The sequence below is a fragment of the Mirounga angustirostris genome, unplaced genomic scaffold, assembly GCF_029215605.1.
Source record: "Mirounga angustirostris isolate CCGP_5_RB_7025 unplaced genomic scaffold, mMirAng1.0.hap1 SCAF_3, whole genome shotgun sequence".
NCBI classification, from domain to species: Eukaryota; Metazoa; Chordata; class Mammalia; order Carnivora; family Phocidae; genus Mirounga; species Mirounga angustirostris.
In genome coordinates, this window is record NW_026991711.1 from 96,050,752 (window position 1) to 96,070,883 (window position 20,132).

General features: G+C 41.7%; 1 protein-coding gene across 6 annotated transcripts in view; it reads right to left on the reverse strand.

The window, feature by feature from the left end:
- The window catches only part of INSIG2 (insulin induced gene 2), a 55,436-nt gene continuing 35,304 nt past the window's right edge, over window positions 1–20,132 (reverse strand). For 5 of the 6 annotated variants that reach the window (XM_045868990.3, XM_064586425.1, XM_064586428.1 and 2 more), the window contains one exon: window positions 19–389. In XM_045868990.3, the coding sequence (XP_045724946.1) occupies window positions 246–389 (144 nt within the window). In that variant the 3' untranslated portion in view covers window positions 19–245. Of the gene's footprint in view, window positions 390–20,132 lie in introns of all 6 variants that reach the window. The other variant, XM_064586429.1, reaches the window with a different exon arrangement.

The following is a 20,132-nucleotide window of genomic DNA, read 5'->3' on the forward strand; positions in this document are numbered from 1 at the left end:
TTCTTTAAAATGTCTTTTGTTTATTTATTTGATTGCTTGCCTGTTCCAGCACTGATTAGCTTGTTTTACAAGTGCATAGTTTGCAAGGTGTGTGTGTGTGTGTGCACGTGCACACTACAGGTGCAGAGGGACCGAGAGAGAGAATGTTTTTCTCATCATTGTGACTCCAGCAAGGATCCATCAGTGTCCTTACTACATTTTCCCCAATGCTGTTGGAATAGTACTGTCAACAGTAATGAAATGGCTTATCGAGAGCACTTAGCCTCTTGGTCTTTTTGTCTTTTATGCATCAAGCATCTTTTTGTAATACCATAGGAAATAAAATGTGGATCCTGAGAACACTCCATGACAGTCCTTCGAAGATCAAACTTGGATTCAGTAAAGAAATCCTGGAAGAGAGAGCGACATGATTTCAAAATGAAGGATCCAAGCAAGTTTGTATTTCTCTTTCCAGAAAGCAAGGATTATATTTTATTTTCCTTTGTATTTCCCATGGTACCCACTGAAGTGGTTTCCACTCAAAAAAAAAACAAAAACAAAAACCGGAGGAAACAAATCCAGATAATGATAAAGAACAAAATAGACCGTCATCTGTTGAAGGTGAAGGAGGTCTGAGCCTGGCCAGAAATAGGGGAATGTATAATATGAGCTCCTGCATTCCTTTCAGGCCTGAGAGTGATAAGAGTGTAACCCAAATTCCCTTTCAGAATTCACCTATCTTTCACCTACTTAATTCTTTGTATTTCCTGTTTTTTGTAAATTGACACCAATAGTCATATTCAAGACTAATAGTTATCAATGGCTACAAGTGTAAGACACCTGTTAAATGAAAAAAAAAAAAATCCCCTTTACTCAAACATGTGAGAAACTAACTTTTAGAATCTGCTGATTGAAAAAAATGTATCATAAAACCAACTATGAATTCAGTATCTTTTTTAAAAAGATATTTAAATCAGTATAACATCTGTGCATATTTCAAACTCAGCATAAACATTTGTGTGTGTGATGTTATGCATAAACTACAGATAATATTTGATATGTATATGAATTTGCAGAACCTTTGACATAATTCCCACCCTTTGTTCCTTGACCTTCTCACTCTAACCCCCCGTTCACACTTTCTTAAGGATCTCATCTCCTTTGCTTTTGCACTTGATTCCTCCTACCTCCTTTGCCAGGCTTTCTCACCTGTTTCTTTCCAATAGCCCTTGTTTAGCCATCAAATTATTTCCTGTATCCTTCAAGACCTCTCAGACTCCACTGGCCTCATATAAACTTGGCCCCACTCCTGGCCATCAGCATCTCTCACTCACCCTGAGCCCACTAAATATAACAAATGGTCTTAATTTGTCTTCTTTGTTGGACTGTTTACCTATTCTGGCCCCAACTGGCTTTGTTTTACAAATACCAATTTTTCAAGAATCCAGCAGTGAATATGCAAGACCTCCAGTTATAACCATATTCAGCATTTGTGAAGAACTCAGATCTGGGCCTTGCAGCTTGGAAGGGCCCATAAATACTTGTTAGGAAGAATGACGTTATGAAGTAGGTGCCGCTTGTATTCTTAGGTGTCCCCTATTTACAGATTCTAGCTAATTTATGCAAATTAGGTGAGAACATTTTGTAACATGTGCAGGGAGTGCACTGGCCTTACTGTTTAGGCCATCACCAGGCTGAGCCAGAAGAAAGAACTAGATAAGGACGGGCTGAACTTTGCCATCCTGCCATCTTCAATCTTCATTCCTATAGTGTTTAGCTTTGCCTCATGGGCCCCATAGCAAAAGCCTGCCCCCTCTTCTGGAAGATAGCCCTCCATCAATTAAATGACAATTTTTTGTTTCCCCCTTTGTCCTCTCCTTACAGGCTGAACAATCCCCATTCACCTGACTGTTCCCCTTGCTGGTTCAACTGCTGACCTGGTCACTCCCCTCTAAACATACCCTCGTTCATCCTCATCCTTCTTAAAGTGTAGGGCCCAGAATGATTCCGTACTACTCAAGATGCAGAGAGGCAATGCAGAGTGTGAGGAGGCACTGGCCACCCCCGTTCTGATCATGATGGCCTAAGTCCACACGTCAGTCTGAAGAGAGTGTTGACGTAGAGTATCAGGAGACCTGCTGTTTATAATCACCTGTTAGTTGTAGGTCTCTGAAGAGAACTTCTAGCTTTTTGAGCCACAGATTTCCAATCAGAAAAGGCGCCCAACTTCATTCGTCAACTGGAAAATGAAAATTTATACCCACGGCACAATACACTAGATGCACCAGAAAGGTCAAAAGGACAGAGACTCTACCAAGTAATGGGGAAGATGTGGAGAAGCCAGAATATGCATATATTATACCGGGGAGAGTAAACTGGTACAGCCACTTTGGAAAGCTGATAGCATCTACTGTAGTTGAACCAGTAATTCCATTTTTAGGGATATACCCAAGAGAAAGGGGTGCACAGGTCGACCAAAAGACATGTCCAAGAATATTCAGAGAAGCACTATTCATATTATCTCTAAATTGGAAACACCCTAAATGCCCACCAACAATAGGAAGAATCGAGTGATATATGCACACTATGTGGAACACTATAGACATGTATTTGGAATGAGTGAACCTTGCAAGCCAGGGTATGAATGGATCTCACAAACAAATGCTAAGCAAAAGAAGTGAGACACAAAAGAGCATGTAGTATGTGTGATTTTATTTATATATATACAGTCGAAAACAGATAAAACTGATCACTGGTATTAGAAGTCAAAATAATGGCTTAAGCATTTTCTGTGTTTCATCTGCCAAAAGGTATAGTAGAGTAGGAATAGTGGCTAGAAGGGTGCAGGAAGGGGGCTTTCAGGGTACTAACATTGTTCTGATCTTGATTTGGCTACGGTTCCATGAGTGTGCTCAAGGTGTTAAAATTTATTGAGTTGTCTGCTTATGATTATGCACTTTTCTATAAGTATGTTATACTTTAACAAAAAATTAAATGAAATACACCATGATAACAGCAATAGCAACAAAACTAGGGCAGCTAAAACTTCTTCAAAACTGTCAGCAGCTGAGGAGGGGAAAAAATCAGCTAGTACAAGTGCACCCAATTTTTCACCATAAGAACATTGACCCACTCAGGGCTGGGCCCAAATGGACCATTTCTTTCTTCCCATGTTCCACTGCCAACCTGGTCACTTTTGCACCTGCTCTGGGGGCTCACCACCTCTCAAACTCATGTCTGCTCTGCCTTTGAGGGCTGCACATCAGAAATGGGAAAGCGGAAATCCTACATGTTAAGCATTTTCTGTGTGCCAGACAACAGATTTAACATTATTTCATTGTATCTCTCCAATCCCTCCATAAGAAGTCTGCTTTACAGATGAGGAAAGTGATATATAGAAAGATTAAGGTACAGTAAGACTGACACCCATTCTCTTCATCAGCAGGCGTTTTGTCTCTAAATCAGGTTACAATACGGTGTTTGGATTGATGTCATGTGGATCTCACTGATGTGGCTTCCTGGACTTCTGAACTTTGGTTGGCTTTTGCCCACAGATCTGCCTGACCCTTACTGTGTGTGCTGCCTATCTGGTACTGATATCCTACACGTTCCTGACTGCCAGTAATAATGGCAAAACTTCAGACTCCTGGCCAAACAACTAGGATACCTGTGCGCTTCCAGACAATTTACTGGATATTCTTATCCCAGCATTTATCTGGTGGCCTCTGTTTGTGGATTTGGCATTGATAAGACCCAAGATGCCAAGAAAGAACCAGATAAACAGAGGTCATACTCTAAAAGGAGGTCTAGAGATCCTACAGGAAGCTCCAAGTTTAAAACTACAAATCTCTGTGGGGTTTTCATCCTTCATGGCTGAGTCCAGAGAGAAAGTTGACTGAGAGTTGGAGGCCACCTCTTGACAAAATATGGAAAGAAAGAGAGAAAGAAGAAAGAAAGAAAGAAAGAAAGAAAGAAAGAAAGAAAGAAAGAAAGAAAGAAAGAAGAAAGAAAGAGAGAGAGAGAAAGGAAGGAAGGAAGGAAGGAAGGAAGGAAGGAAGGAAGGAAGGAAGGAGAAAGAAAGAGAGAGAGAGAGAAAGAGAGAGAGAAAGAAAGAAAGAAGAAAGAAAGAAGAAAGAGAGAGAGAAAGAAAGAAAGAAAGAAAGAAAGAAAGAAAAAGAAAGAAAGAAAGAAAGAAAAAAAGAAAGAAAGAGAAAGGAAGAAAGGAAGGAAGAGAAAGAAAAGAAAGGAAAAGAAAAGACGAGAATAGAAAAGAAGAGAAAAGAAAAGAAAAGTCAAGTTCCCAAGTGTTCCTGTTTTTGGCTTTTAGCTGAGTGGTATTTCAGAGATTTCTTGTTTTTCTAAAAATCTGTTAGCAATCCCCAAATCTACAAACAGGCTTTAGAAGACGAGGGTAGGGAGAGTAGTGAGAAAGATTGTTTCAGAAGCAATCCCTCTGTGAGGAGAAGCCGAAACCTAAATTGGATACAGCTGAAAATATCTCAATCCTGTAAGATTAGTCTTGACACCAGCCCCGCAACAGAAGCATTCTCTGTGTTAAAGGAATTATTCCAAAGGTTTTTCCTTTCTTATTGCCCACTTATTTTTCTGAAAAGCTCTCTTCTGAAGCCCTGTGTTTTACACTAATGTAAAGCCTTTTGGATTATTGTCTTAAATGGATTCCAACAGGAGACGTTTTGCTGGGGACCACGATTAAACAGGCTCCCTGGAATTTAGGCTGGCCTGAGCCAGGGAAAGTATCAATACTCCAGGAATACCCAGCCCCAGTCAAGGACTTCCAGGTGACCACAGCAACACATATGCACACACAAACACCCACATCAAAACTGAACGGGCCCAATCAAATCAGTGCTTTGCCCTCCAGGGAGCAGTCCTCAGTTCCTGTTTCACCTCTTTGGGGTTTTAATGGTCTAATACCCAATCCCTCACCACTTCCTCTTTGAAGTTACTCCAAATTTCAGGCTTTTGTGGACAGTGATGATGTCTGCTGGGTCCTCATCCAAGCCAATGGAATAATCCACCCATTCTCATTCTCAAGAGTCTCCGTTCTCATCTCATCTCATCTCATCTCTGTACATCAGTTTTTCAGATTTATAAAATGGCAACAAGCTAAAATGGGTTTGAATGGAAAATGAGGGAAGTGGCACTTCAGTGGACCAGTATGTTTGCCCTTACTTCAAAGAAATTCTGGGTCATACGGGATGCCTTACAACCAGGTGGGCCATAGGACATCAACATATGAAGGGACAGTGTCTGGGGACCCAGTCAAACCCAAACCCTTCCATAGGGCTTAGTTCCCCAAAATGTTGGTTCACCTCTTCCCTACACCAAAAAATAACTTAAATTCACAAAATTACCCAGAGCGAATCTGAACTCTCCTATTTGTTTCAGCCATCTACAGTCATTGAACTCCGCCAAGAGGCCTTTTCGTCGGGCACACTCTTCAGGACAGTCATATCATCTATGAGCATAATGGGCCTTTTTCAAGAGAAGTATTTCATTTTAATAAAAATGTGTACCACCATATTTAATCAATCAGGCTGATTGACAATGGCAATAGTTGAGTCTTGCAGCAGATGCTGCTGCTCCCTCATTCTTATTCCAGTTTCATTTCTCAATCAAATCCATGTGTAAAAAACATAATGTGCTGCCAACACAATGTAATAAAACCTCAGCTGAAATGCACACCACACGACAGAAACTGATAACTCAAAGTATGGGAAAAGTTAACTTCAGAAAAATCGCTTTTGACACCTGCGTATTCAAGTTTTATGGACAAGAGATGCATCGTCTCACTATAGCTAACATGAATGGGCCAAATTCATAGACTTGTCCTGAAACAGAAAATAATAATCTGTAAAGCAACCTTTTCAAAAAGCTGGCAGAAGAATCCTTTTTAAACAGCCCAGAAATCATCCTTAAAATTGGCTGAGTTTGTTTGAGATGCACCATTTGTGTCGTGGAGCAATAAATTAGTCCTGGAGCAGCCTTTTTTTTTTTTTTTTTTTATGGTGGTGCAGACTGGTTAAAGATGATGTATCACTGGTTGTCACAGACTGAACCAGCAGTTTTCAAAGTTAATGATTCAGAGAAGAATAAAGGTAACCTAATTATAGCAGTACCAGGGACAGAACCCAGTTACTGTACTCAAATTCTGAACGCCTCCAAATTTCAGATTGAGAGGATTGCAGGTACTTCTGCAGGACTCTATTCTTACAAAAGTCCCAGTTAGGGAGCAGACATGGAGTGCCTGAAAGGCGAATGGGTCCATCATCCAGCGACCCATCAGTACACTGGGTGCCTAGTGCCCCCAGCCGCCAATTCATGTCTACCCAGAACTTCAACATGTGACCTTATTTGGAAATAGGGTCTTTGCAGATGTGATTAGTTAAGATGAGGTCAGACTGGATTAGGGTGGGCTTTACATCCAATGGCTGGTGCCCTTGAAGAAAGCCAGGTGAAGACACAGATACAGACACCCAAAGGAAAAACAGACATGTGAAGACCGAGGCAGCAATTACAGTGACTCAGGTATAAGCCAAGAATTTCCAAGGATTTCCAGCAACCACTAGAAGCTAGGAAGACGCAAAGAATGCATTACACAAAACAATAATGCCATCATTTGAATGATAATGTGGGAGTAAATTCCTCCAAGGAGTTCACTTATAATTGGGCACAATATGACCAAATAGTCCATGTCGTAACATGATTTGGCATCACAGAATGGTTAGAGTCACAGGTAATATTTAGCAATGAAATGCAGGAAGTGGGGGCGCCTGGGTGGCTAAGTCAGTTAGCCTCTGCCTTCAGCTTAGTCATGATGTCAGGGTCCTGGAATCAAGCCCCACGTCGGGCTCCCTGCTCAGTGGGGAGCCTGCTTCTCCCTCTCCTCCCCACTCATGCTCTCTGTCGCTATTTCTGTCTCTCTCTCTCAAATAAATAAATAAAATCTTAAAAAAAAAAAAAAAGAAACAAATGCAGGAAGTCACCAGAAAAAAGAGTAAAACTTTTTTTTTTCTTTTTTCTTTTTTTGACTAATGGGAGATTTTCAAGATGGCGCCCAACACAGGACTTGTTCCTGCCCAAAGTTAGGGAGTTCTACAAAATCTTGCGGCAGCAGGCCCATGCACCAGAAGGCTACTCTGCACAGTTGCAGCAGGCAGTGGCAGTTACAGAATTCACTCAGCACTGTGCGTGACTGATGGGAGCAATCACTGCGAGAGTTCTGGATCATGGCAGACTAATGCACTCCCAATACAGATCTCAAGCAATTACAGCCAGATGAGAAGCCTGTGCAGAAAGTGTATCAACCTTTACAGAAGGAGGTGACCAGCCCTGTGGACTGCCCCAGATCCATGCTGAATAAGGAAGAAAATTCAAGAGAGGCAACCAAGAATTACACAGGATCCCGGGAAACACAGTGGGCAGTTCAGCCCCGGACCCCGCTGTTACATATGCATCTTGTTACTGCATGCGAGTGCTTGTCTCAGGGTCATTGTTAGTAAACCATCCAGGGTTCCTCCACAGTATGGGTTTGATTCCTCTTGACTCAATATTTCCCCTTGACTTTACTAAGTCCTCAGAAAAGAAGCCTTTTGGATGTTGTGAAAGAAAAACATCTGGCCCACAGTCCTAATGGGTAATGATAACCATAGTCGAGATAGCCACAGCTCAAGTAAGGAGACCTTTTATGGAAGAATTCCGCCTAAATGAGACCTTTTGCTGAGTTATGGAGTAGGAATATGATCCCCTGGAAAAGAGAATGGATCCATAGTTCATTAGGAAAATCTACAAATCTGCAACCAATTCACAGTCCTTTATACACTGTTTGATCACCCAGAAAATCATAGTTATATTTTAATATTTATATAGATTTATATTCTCCCACCTCAAAAAGACTTATGCACAACACACTTTTACTCAGCTGGGCACTGAATAGGGTACTTTGGACTTCCTCAGAAATTTCACGGTGCTAATTGTTTTCAACCCCTTTCTAAGCTAGCACTACACCTGGTGTTCAGAATAAGCATCCAGCCATCTGAAGATTGCCTTAACCCTCAACCAATGGGGAACAAATGGGTCAGTGTATGAAGAGCCTTCAGTTCACTAACCAGCAGAATTTCCAAATACTGTTTGGTTGTCCAATGCTCAAGGGCTGATACTCCAGACCCCCTGCAGTAATGTCAGGTAGTATCAAGGGCTGCCAGCTTCCAATTTCTTGGGTCCCATAGCCCTGTTATTCAGGGCACTGGTTACCCCTGGATATAGGACAAATTTTAACACAACTGGGACCTTTGGTTAGCATTCACTTGCCAGGCTCAGCCCTCAGATTCTTGAATTACGGCAACCATCAGCACACCTCCCCACCCCCTCCCCGCCACACACACTGTTCAGAAGTTCCTGGAATCATTTGGCTGGCTTCTTGTCACCCTTCATGATCAGATTTGCCCTTGGGTATCATCCTGTGCCCCACATTTCAGGAACTAGACTAGTCTAACCATAACTTTTGATCACCTAGGCATCTCTGGAGGGAGAAGACTGCCTCCACATCCCATTTGCCTCAACTTCTGGCAACTCCAAAGGGATGCCCAAACCTCCAGAGGAACAGCCCAAGAAACTTTGTCCTAGCTGAGCTTTGATAAGAAGGGAAAAGGTCTAATTCAGCAGCCAAAGAGATAAAAGCTAGAGCCAGAGGCTTAACCAATAGCTCAGGTTTGAATAGGATCAAGGTTCATAACCACACAGAAAAGGCCAGAACACTAGGCAAACCTCTTGAACAAACACGACCAGGGTGCTTCTTACCTCTCACCTCCCTGCAAGAGGCTGGGCACAGGTACACAGAAGACTCACTCTGCATCCCCATTCAAGAGCATGCATGAGAGCCATGCCTTGCCACACAGACATTGGCTGGGGAGCTCACCATTGGCTTAGTGGGATTTTGTCAAGTAAGGGTAAAGAGGAGAGAGCTGTGGACAGACTGCTAGGCTGGGACCCTGGAACCGAACCACGTAGTCTGTCACCTTGGTCAACTGGCTTAGATTCCTCATATAGGAAACAGAATACTTGTCCAAGTAAAACTGGGAGGTGGACGAACTCAGCACTGGGGTTTGACAGACCCAATTATGCACTTAAGCTCTGTCATTTCCTAGCTGAGTATCTTGGAATTAAACAAAATTTCTGAATTATAGTTTCCTCATCTGTAAAAATGGGGGTCATAACCCAACTGAATGAATCATGCATATGAAGTTTCTGGCTTTGCACAGCAGGCACTTATTAAGACAGCTACCATTATTACCAACTTCACAGTAATCATTATCATAAATAGCAATGAAGACAATGCATGGTGGGTGGTTATAAAGCAGTGAGTTTCATTTTGTATGTCGGTGTGAATGTTACCCTCTTTATATTGGGCTCCTTGGAAAAGTATATACTTCTTCAAAAGCTTCTGCTATTGCTTACAAAAAAAAAACCCCAAAGAACAAAAGGACCTCCTCTTGGGGGTTTTCTATTCATAATCTATTTATAACCCCATTTGAGATCTGCCTTATCACATGCTTTTGGCCACAAAAATAATGCATCATTCATTCTGATCTAAAAAATATATTCAAAGTAGCATTTAGCTGTATTTTTAAAAATAAAATATGTCTTCAAAGACTAAAGATATCCCTCACTGAGGCAACAAAGGAAGGAAGGAAGGAAGGAAAGAGGGAAGGAAGGATGGATGGAAGGAGCATAGAATCCAAAGGGAAGGTCAAACCAGAACCTCCCAAAAATGTACATCAGTAGTATCCTCAGAATAAAGGTGTAACTTTCAGGACACTTGTCTTAAAGGTCAGCATTATTTAATTGTACACATTTATTGACATTCATTTAAAAAGTCAGTCTGTTTGCATTGCTATCTATATCTCTAAGATAATGTATCGAAAAATAGAATGCACAAATGTATAAATCATTCCATTTATTTTTTTGACTGAACATACATATTATCCACTTCCTTATACTGTTTAATTGGTGGTTCATTTTATCTATTTATTTATTCTTAAAGTAGGCTCCATGCCCACTATGGGGCTTAAACTCAGGGCCCTGAGATCAAGAGTCGCATGCTCTACCAACTGAGCCAGTGGTTTAATCATTCATTTGTTCATTCATTCACTTATTTGTTCAACAGATATTTACTGAAGACCTACTATGTCACCTGCAACACAACACTGCCAAGTAAAAGCTCAGAATAAATAACTTCCATCTGGGAAGAGTTCTTCATCAAAAATAGCTGTTTGGGGTTGTTTTTGTTTTTGTTTTCTTTTTTCATAAAGGCATCACAGTCAAAGCCTTGAGGTGACACTCTCTGACTGCACGTTGTGGACTGCCTAAGTGATATTTCAGGGGCTTCTATTTCAAGATGGTGAACTGAGGCCAAGAATTTGCCTCCCCCCTTCCGAGATCCTTTCAAAATGATAGAATGGAATTTTCTAATGATTAAATCAATAATAGTGAAGAGAATAGGAGGAGCGCCATCTCTGAAGAAGAAATTATTGACAGATTTCAGGAAGACAAAACACATTTGGCAAAATGTCAGTATGTCGACAGATAAAGCAGAGCAGAGGTATCTGCGGCCCTGAGTGCATGAGGTGAGTGACAATGGAGGACCGTGGATAAAGGAGTGCGTCTTAGAGGCAGGACTTCAGGCTGAACCCCAGCCAAAAAAAAAAATCAAGTTTTTCCCTCTGAAGATATTAATTATTTTGTTTGGTGTGAGTATTGACATCCGAAAGTAAGGTTTTCTTGTTCAGGAATACCCTAGAGAGAAGCTTGCCAGTTGATATGACAAGCCCCCAGACACAGAAACTGACAGCATTGCTATTCTTCATTCCTAAAAATGAGTTGACACTTAAATATGAACAAACATTTAAAAGGAAAAGATAAACAAACACATCATAAAACAGCATTTCTATTTATTCATTCTTAAAAATTAATGGACAACTAAGAGACTTGAGGGGAAAAAATAGAAAAGCACCCTATACAGAATTCAAGAAAACAGAGACTTGAAAAGACTTTATATCCAGAAGGAAAACCAGGAAGCCAGGATTTTGTTTTCTTTAAACGCAAATGAAAAAACAGTGAATATTTCTGGGAAATTAAATTGCCCAAATTTTAAAAAATAATAACTAAAAAATAATTTTTCTTTAAGGATGTTATTTTTAAGTCATCTCTACACCCCACATGGGGCTCCAACTCACAACCCTGAGATCAAAAGTTGCATGCCTTGCCAATGGAGCCAACCAGGTGCCCCCAAAACTAAAAAATTTTAATAGAAAGATTAGAAGATGTAATTGTGGAAATTTCCTATAACATTGAGCAAAATGACAGAGGAAGGATGATAAGAGAAGAAGAAGGAGGCACGAAGGATAAATGTGGGAGGTTTAATAGCCAATTAAGAGACGTTCAGAAAGCAATAAGAAAGTAGGGCAGACAGTTATCAAAGAGACAATAAAATAATTCCAAGAGCTGAAGGGAAACACAAATATTGGTCAGAATTAATTAAAAGAAGACTAAATTCTTGACACACCATGATGAAATATCAAATCAACCCAGGAAAGTGTTTCTGAGATCTCAGTGGGGATGGGGAGGACTATAAACCAGGAATTGTAAGGAAATTTGAATCAAAATGGATCAGACTTCTCATCAGCAGTAAAGAATCCTGGAAGACACTGGCTTCAGAATATGAAGGTAAAATTATTTTGGACCTAGACTTCTATGTCCAGCTTAAAAACGAGAAAAAGAACATCGCTTTCAGACCCTCACATGTTCAGAATATTTTGCCTCACGCATCCATTTTCTTCGAAAGAATTTACCTAAGGATGTGCTCCCAAAAAAGAGAGTGGGGAGGGGCAAGTGGGTTAAACCAAGAAAGGCGGGAACTGTGGAATATAGAAAATTGTAGAGCAACCAGGATTCCAGTGAAAAGGAGCCCCGGTTACAAAGTGGGCCACAGGTCTTGAAAGCAACTGGAAAAAATCACCAAATTTCAAGAATATAGCCTTAAAGAGGAAAAGTGAAAAGGATTCTAAGAAATTAATTAAATGAGTATGGAGCGGGATGATATTTGGAACATAGTGAGAATATGTGTTTTCCTCTTTATAAGGAAAAGAATCAAAACTTGAGGAAATAAAATTTGTACAAAATAGTCATGGTCTAAGTAGAAAACCACGCAAAGTAAAGCAAGTTTGAGAGGGAGGAAAAGTACATTTGACTCTGATGCCAGGAATGCTCCCTTTTGACTAGCAAAGCACCATGACATTGGACCTGGAAAAGAGAAAATGCATGCTAATGGGAAAATATGTCTTCAACAAATGGTGTTGGGAAAACTGGACAGCTACATGCAAAAGAATGAAACTGAGCCCCTTTCTTATACCATACAAAAAATAAACTTAAAATGGATTAAAGATCTAATTGTGAGACCTGAAACCATAAAAATCCTAGAAGACAGCATGGGCAGCAATTTCTCTGACATCGGCCATAGCAACATCTTCCTAGATTTGTCTCCTGAGGCAAGGGAAATACAAGCAAAAATAAACTATTGGGACTACATCAAAATGAAAAGCTTCTGCACAGCAAAGGGAACAATCAACAAAAATAGAAGGCAACCTACCAAATGGGAGAAGATATTTGCAAATGACGTATCCAATAAAGGGTTAATTACCCAAAATCTATAAGAACTTATCTGACTCGACACCCAAAAAACAAATTATCTGGTGAAAAATGGGCAGAAGACGTGAACAGACATTTCTCCAAAGAAAATATACAGATGGCCAACAGACACATGAAAAGATGCTCAATATCACTCATCACAGGGAAATGCAAATCAAAATCAAAATGCAATGAGATATCACCTCACACCTGTCAGAATGGCTAAAATGAACAGCACAAGAAACAACAGGTGTTGGCGAGGATGTGGAGAAAAAGGAACCCTCATGCACTGTTGGTGGGAATGCAAACTGGTGCAGCCACTGTGGAAAACAGTATGAAGTTTCCTCAGAAATTCAAAATAGAACTACCCTACAATCCAGTAACTGCACTACTGGATATTTACCCCCAAAATATAAAAACTCTAATTCAAAGGGATACATGCACCCCTATGTCTATTGCAACATTATTTATAATAGCCAAATTATAGAAGCAGCCTAAGTGTGTCCATCAATAGATAAATGGATAAGATGTGATATATATATATATATATATATATATACACACACACACACACACACATATATATAGCACACACACAATGGAATATTATTCAGCCATAAAAAAGAATGAAATCTTGCCATTTGTAACAACATGGATGGAGCTAGAGAGTATAATGCTAAGTGAAATAAGTCAATCAGAGCTAAAGACAAATACTGTAGGGTTTCTCACTCATTTGTGGAATTCAGGACACAAAACAAGCTAAGGAGAGAGAGAGAGGGAGATCAAGAAAGAGTCTTAAGTATAGAGAACAAACTGCTGGTTACCGGAGGGGAGGTGGGGGGGGATGGGTGAAGTAGGGGATGGGGATTAAGAGTCACTTACCATGATAAGTGCTGAGTAATGTATAGAAGTGTTGAATCAGATATTATACACTTGAAACTAATATAACTCTGTATGTTAACGATACTGGAATTAAAAGAAAAAAACTTAGAAAAAGAGAAAATGCATGCTGCTTAGTTCTGTACTAGACAATATAGACATAATGTAAATGATGATTATTGGCTTTTAGTTTTTGGAAACATTCATAGACATGGGCACCTGGGTGACTCAGTAAAGCGTCTGCCTTCAGCTCAAGTCATGAACCTGGAGTTCTGGGATCAAGCCCTGCGTCAGGGAGTTGGCTTCTCCCTCTACCCCTCACCCCACTCGTGCTCGCTCTCTCTCTCAAATAAATAAATAAAATCTTAAAAAAAAATTCATAGACAAAGCATAGAAAACTTAGTTGTTACAAAGCAGAAGGTAAATATTATCCACAATGATAATGTAAAAGAGAAAGACATAGCTGGACAGAAACAGGGAGAGGAAAAGGGAGGAGGGAAGAAGAGAGAAGAATTGAAAAGTCATTGCCTTCATTTTGCAAAATGAAAGGTTAAGAGACACAGTTGAAAGCAATGGAACAAGAATTAGAAATTTAAATATATATTATTTAAAGCTTTATGGCAACCAGTAGAGGAAGCTAAAAATACTACTATAACGATCAAAATTTGGAAGGAGATATGAAGGGGTGATGTAAGTGACAGAAATTCTCATTCAGCCCAGCAAGAGGCATCGATGATGTCTCCAGTCCATTGAGCCCTAACAGTGGCCTTCGCATATTATTTTGAGGTATTGGAAGAAATCATTCAAAGTAAAACCAGAAAGGGTTTTGAGGTTCTTGCCTCTGTGTCTCAGGTGGAAGGGCAAGGAGTGTTTAGGGCAAGGATTTTTCATCCTCATCATAAATGTTTTCTGACTTTTTCACTATTACTACAGGATATTTTTCAGAAATAAAACCCACCAGTTTTACATCAGTGCTCCAGGCACAGTCCTGGCAGGAAAGAGGTGACATGCTCAACCTGAGCAATTGAGCAGAACTTCCCAGGACTATTTATAATTGCATGGACAGGGGACACAGAGAAACCTACAAGGTTGGCGCAGTAGCCTGCCAACCGTGCACAGCCTCAGAGTGGTGGAAGTGTCTGCTGAACCCGGTAGATGGTGGCTGTATGGAGAGGGTTGTGTATATTGCGATTTATTTATTTGAGAGAGAAAAAGCGCGAGCACGCACATGGGGGGAGGGGCAGAGGGAGAGAGAGAATCCCAAGCAGACTCCTGATGTGGGGCTCAGTCTCACCACCCTGAGATCATGATCTGAGCTGAAACCGAGAGTCAGACGCTTAAGCAACTGAGCCACTCAGGAGCCCTATGTATATTGCGATTTATAACAAGAAATAGGTATTCAGTCTTTGTCCCCATTTCTGGCACACACTCCTAAAACCCTGGAATTTCCCGAGTGATAAGAGCAGTAAAGATGTCCTGAGAGTCACAACAAACCCCTTCCAGCCCTTCCAACCACATCTGAGTTAAGCTATTGAGGTGACTTTTGGAAAGCTCTTGAAGATGAGGGGCTGGTTGCCGGGAGAACCAACCATGTGGTTAGAAGGTTGGAACTTTCAGTCCCAGCCCACTGACCTTTGTGTGGGGGTGGGGAGAGCACCTGGAGGTTGGTTGCCAATGGCCAATTTTTTAATCAATCATGCTTATGTAACGAAGCCTCCACAAAAACCTAAGCGGACAGGTGTGGAGAGCTTTCAGGGAGGTGAATTTGTGGGAGGTGCTAGGAGAGCATGGAAACTTCACACCCCTTTCTCTTCACACCTCACTATGCATCTCTTCCATCTGGCTGTTCCTGAATCATATCACTTATAATAACTTTAATCTAGTCAGTAAAATGTTTCTCTGAGTTTCTCTGAGTGAGCAGTTCTACAAATTAATCAACCCAAAGAGGAGGTTGTTGGAACCTCTGGTCTAGAGCCGATGGGTAAGAAGCGCAGGTCACAGCTTGAACTTTGAGTTAGCATCTGAAGTAGGAGGAGGGGACAGTCTCATAGGACTGTGCCCTTAACCTGGGGGATCCAACGCTATCTCCAGGAAATAGTCAGAATTCAGCTGAATTGTTGGAGAATTGCTTTGTGTGGGGATAAAAACCCACACACACTGGAACTGGTGTCAGAATAAAGGGCTGTCTGACCAGAGCTGAAGCTTTTGATAGAAGATTCAGCCAACCCGCATCAGGAGGGGGCCAGGGAAATCAATAACTTTTTTATTCTCCTTCTACCCCTGCGTCTCCCGCTGGTGCTTCTTATTGCTCAAAACCAAGCCAAAATCTAGAACCCTGCCGTCTAGGACAGGAGCCACTAGGCATATGTAGCTATTTAAACTAATTAAAATTTAAAATTCAGGTCCTTTGTCCTATTAGCCACAGTTCAAGTGCTCAATAGCCATTATGGCTAATGGCTCTCCTACAGGACAGCACAGATGCAGAGTATTTCCATCATCCCAAAGTTCTACTTTGGACAAGCTTGACAAAGGGCAAGGGAGGGCCGCTGTCCAGGAAGGTCAGCCTCGTGGGCACAGAGCAGGGTAGGGAAAGCTGGGGAGTGGCTCTGGAGGGATACACAGGAGATATACAGTATATTCAGCATTTCCAAGAGCATGTCTCATAAGACACTCTAAAAAATATCATAAAATTTGGGGGTGGAGGGGCAGTCGATGGTCATATAAATTTGACAAACTCTACACGCTATTTTGTTCCCTTGAAAACTCAAGATATATATCAGCCTGGTAACAGCTGTAAGAAATCCCGGAAATCTGTTTAACACTGTTTAAAAACAGGTGTTTTCTGAACTCTTTTGGCTAAGAAACTTTTTTTTTTCCTATGGGAAGAATTACAACACCTTTCACAAAGTTCTTTTTATGCTGGATATTTATCATTTTTGGACTTCAAGATCCTGTCAACCCTCCTTATTTGGAGTGGGAGATCCCGGATGGGATAAGAAGGTTGGATCCATGTGCCCAACACAAAAAGCTGACCAGTGGCTAAGAGGCTTTTGACGATCTGGGAGAGATCATCAGATGTCCCCACCCAGGGGGGTGGTGGGGAAGAAACTGTGCCCAGATCTCCAGCTCTGGGAAACGTAATTGACTGATAGCTCCAGCTGCCGCCCTTCTGATTCACCCTCGTGTTCCTGCCACAGTTCCCCTGGGCTGCTCCCAGCCAAAGGCTGAACATAGCTGGGGCGTTCAGGCAGGCCCGTTCCTACAGACACGGGAGTCTCAAAACACCTTTGGCTTGAGGATTCCTCATTGGTCTGGTTGAAACTTTCGGAGGACGGCCCTGAGGCCCAACACTCTTCCTGCCCACTCTCCCTTCCTCCTACCTCGTTTCAGAGCTGTCAGACCTGTATCTCTGTCTGAAGACTCTACCTTCCTACCTTTTCTTCCTCCACAGGCGTTCTCCGCTCCCCCAACCCCACCAATAAATCTCTTTCATGCCTGTGTAACACTGTGTTGGTGTCTGCTTCTTAGAGGACCTGAACCAACACAACTCAAGATCTGAATCTCGAGGAGTTTCTCAAAGATGTGGGAACACATAGAAATAATTCAAGGCAGAGCTCAGCGACGTGGACAACTTTGGCGGGCCAGTCAAGGCTCGAAAGGTTAGTGAATAAACTTCCCAACCTGCTTAAAATCATCTGTCCTTCCACAGTGGTTAGCCCTGAAAACTGAACTCTTCACCGCAGTATCCATTGCTAACGGGCTCTGACCATTTCAGAAAGAGCCGGTGTCTTGTTCATGGTCCAGAGCCTTGCCACACATTTTCCTCACGATTGGACGGGGTGAGCAGCTCCTGGCTGAGGTCAATGAGACTGGTATTCTGTGGAGGGCCAGACTTTGAGGAGAAGATATGGGTATTTTGAATACAAGGCACTGTTCTTGCCTTATATCAATCCATACCATAGAGTTTCGGGGTATACACTTATCATGAAGGCTCAAAAAGTGGTTGGCAGCCTTTAGCCTTTCTCTCTTTTTTTTCCCCCTTTTGTCAAGCTGGGGGTGGAGTCATTACACTTGCAGCCTCTCCTGGTTCCCTGCAGTGAAACCACCTCCGACTCTGAGGATCTTGGTTTGGAGATGGAGGTCGGGATGGGTGCTGGAAGCTGGAGGGAGGTGCTGTGCCTTCAGAGGGTGCCCTTGCCCGAACTGCCTCTGTGGGGGCGACTTGAGTGATGAGAGTGGTCCGCAGAGCAGACGGAGGGCCTTTTGGGCAGAGGTGTGGCTTTCACCACTTCTTGGCACCTCTGTGTCTTGCAAACTCCAACTCACCCCTGAAAACTTGGGCAGCCTTGCCTGGCCCGGAGGCCCTGGCTGGGTGGCGGAGCTTTCCGGAGAGCTTCCTCTGTACCTGTTGCTCACGTCTGGAGAAGCGGGCACTAACAGGTGGCCCCAGCTCACGTGTGCCTCTCCAGTCTGAGCCCTCTGGAGGCGAGTGGGGAAACGTTGAGTTCTGTGTCCCTGAAGCTGGCCCAGGGCAGGTCCCCAATAAATGCAGTGGAGTCAGTGTCTAAGGACAATGTCAGCACCCTTCAAGTAGTCCTGGCCGACACTGCCCGTTTAACCACTTCACAGTTTGTTTTTGAGGAAGACGTATTGGAGGCCAGAGCTCTGCTGCCATGACTGGAGGGTGTCACTTCCAGTTTTGTTTTCCTCCCCTATCAAATGACAAAGTCACATCAGCATTGTGGGCTTGGGACATAATACATGACTTATCAAAGTCCGTAAGTGGGTTGTTTGTGCTGTGTTGTTTGTGTGTGTTTTGTTGTTGTTGTTGTTGTTTATAACACTACTGGGTAGTTTTTATTGTCTAGGACAATGGTTACAGACCACAAAGACTCAGGAAGACCCACTGCTTGGGCCCAACAAGAGACAATACTCTCCCTCTCAATTCAGAGTCCCCTGGGCTATGAGGGGACAGGCTTTTCCTTACGCGGCTCTGGTAGGAGGTCCATGACTGTACGCAGTACAAGAAGGGCCACATCTGAGCCTACTTATGTGGGGGTGGGTGGATAAGGTGGCCATCCTCATTTCCATTACTTGGGTGTAACCCTGAAGACCCGGATGTGGATGGCCGAGTTGCTGCAGATGCAGGTCAGCAGCTCTCGTGTATCAGTCTCTGGTTCAGGTTAGTCCAGGGCTAGCCTCCACCCTGTGGTCAAGATGGAGCAAAGAGAGCTCTTCTTTCTAGAAGGGAGGTAACCAGCACATTTGGTTTTTATTTAGTTAACTCCGACCCAACACATAGTGTTGCTCTTGTCTGTAATTCACTTGAAGCTTAATTTCTCAACAAGAACACAGTTCAAAGTTCCTGGCACGGAATACAATGGTAGCTAGATAATAATATCTAACATCCATCGAGAATTTTACTTTTTGAACAGGTAAAAGGATCCCATAGTCCAAAAATGAAAATGATATAAAAAGATATACATTGAGAACCTGGTCCCCGACTCATGCCTATATCTGCCCCATTCTGTATCCCTGTTCTCTGCCCCATGAGTCACCAGTTTCAACAATTTCTGATCTGTCCTCCCAGGGTTTTTTATGTGAGTTTGGATTCTCAAAAATGCATCTTCAGCATCTATAGAAATGATGATATGATTTTTCTCCTTAGATTTATTTTGATGAACTGTCCTTGCATTTTTAGAATAAGCGGCACTTGGTCGTGAAGAATTATTCTTTTTGTATGCAGCTGCATTCTGATTGCTAATATTTTATTTAGGATTTATGCATAAATATTCATGTATGAGATTCATTTATTGTTTCTTTTTTTTTTCTTCTACAGCCTTTGTTACTGATGTTATCCTAGCAGGGTTAACAAAAAGTTGCCCTTCTTTATCTCTGGTCTGGAACAATTTAAATGGTGTTGGAACCATCCATCCTTTAAATGTTTGGCTAAATTTGCCCAGGAAACTTCTAGCTCTGGTGCTTTTTAAATATTAACTCCTTTATAATACTACCTAGCATTTTCTATGAAAATTGGCTTATTTAGACGTTCTGGAGTTGGTTTCAGTAAATTATATTCTCCTGGAAAAGTATCCACTTCTTTCAAATTTGCAAATTTAGATAAATTTGCATAAAATTCTTTTTAAAATTTCCTTGCTTTCTGCATTTTTTCTTCTTGTCGTTTTTGTTTGTTTGTTTTGCCTTTGTTCTTTCTTCCTTGATGTCTGAGAAGGCTTATCTGTTTTATTGATTTTGCCCCAATGATCCAGGTATTCACTTACTGACTTTGTTTTCCCCCATTATCTACCTCATGAATTCTTCTTATTTTAATTCTTCTGCTTTCCTCTGGTTTATTTTGTTGTCCTTTTTTTCCTAACTTTTTTGAGTTGATTCTTGATTCCTTCTATTTCATCCCTTTTCTATTTAAATAAATATTCCTTTTATAGGCTATGACATCTCCCATGTGTGCTGCTTTAGTTCAATCATTTAGATTCAAAATCTAATAAGTAGTAGTATTTTCATTATCACTGGCTTTTAGAAATTCTGCAGCTTGAATCTGTACTTTTCCT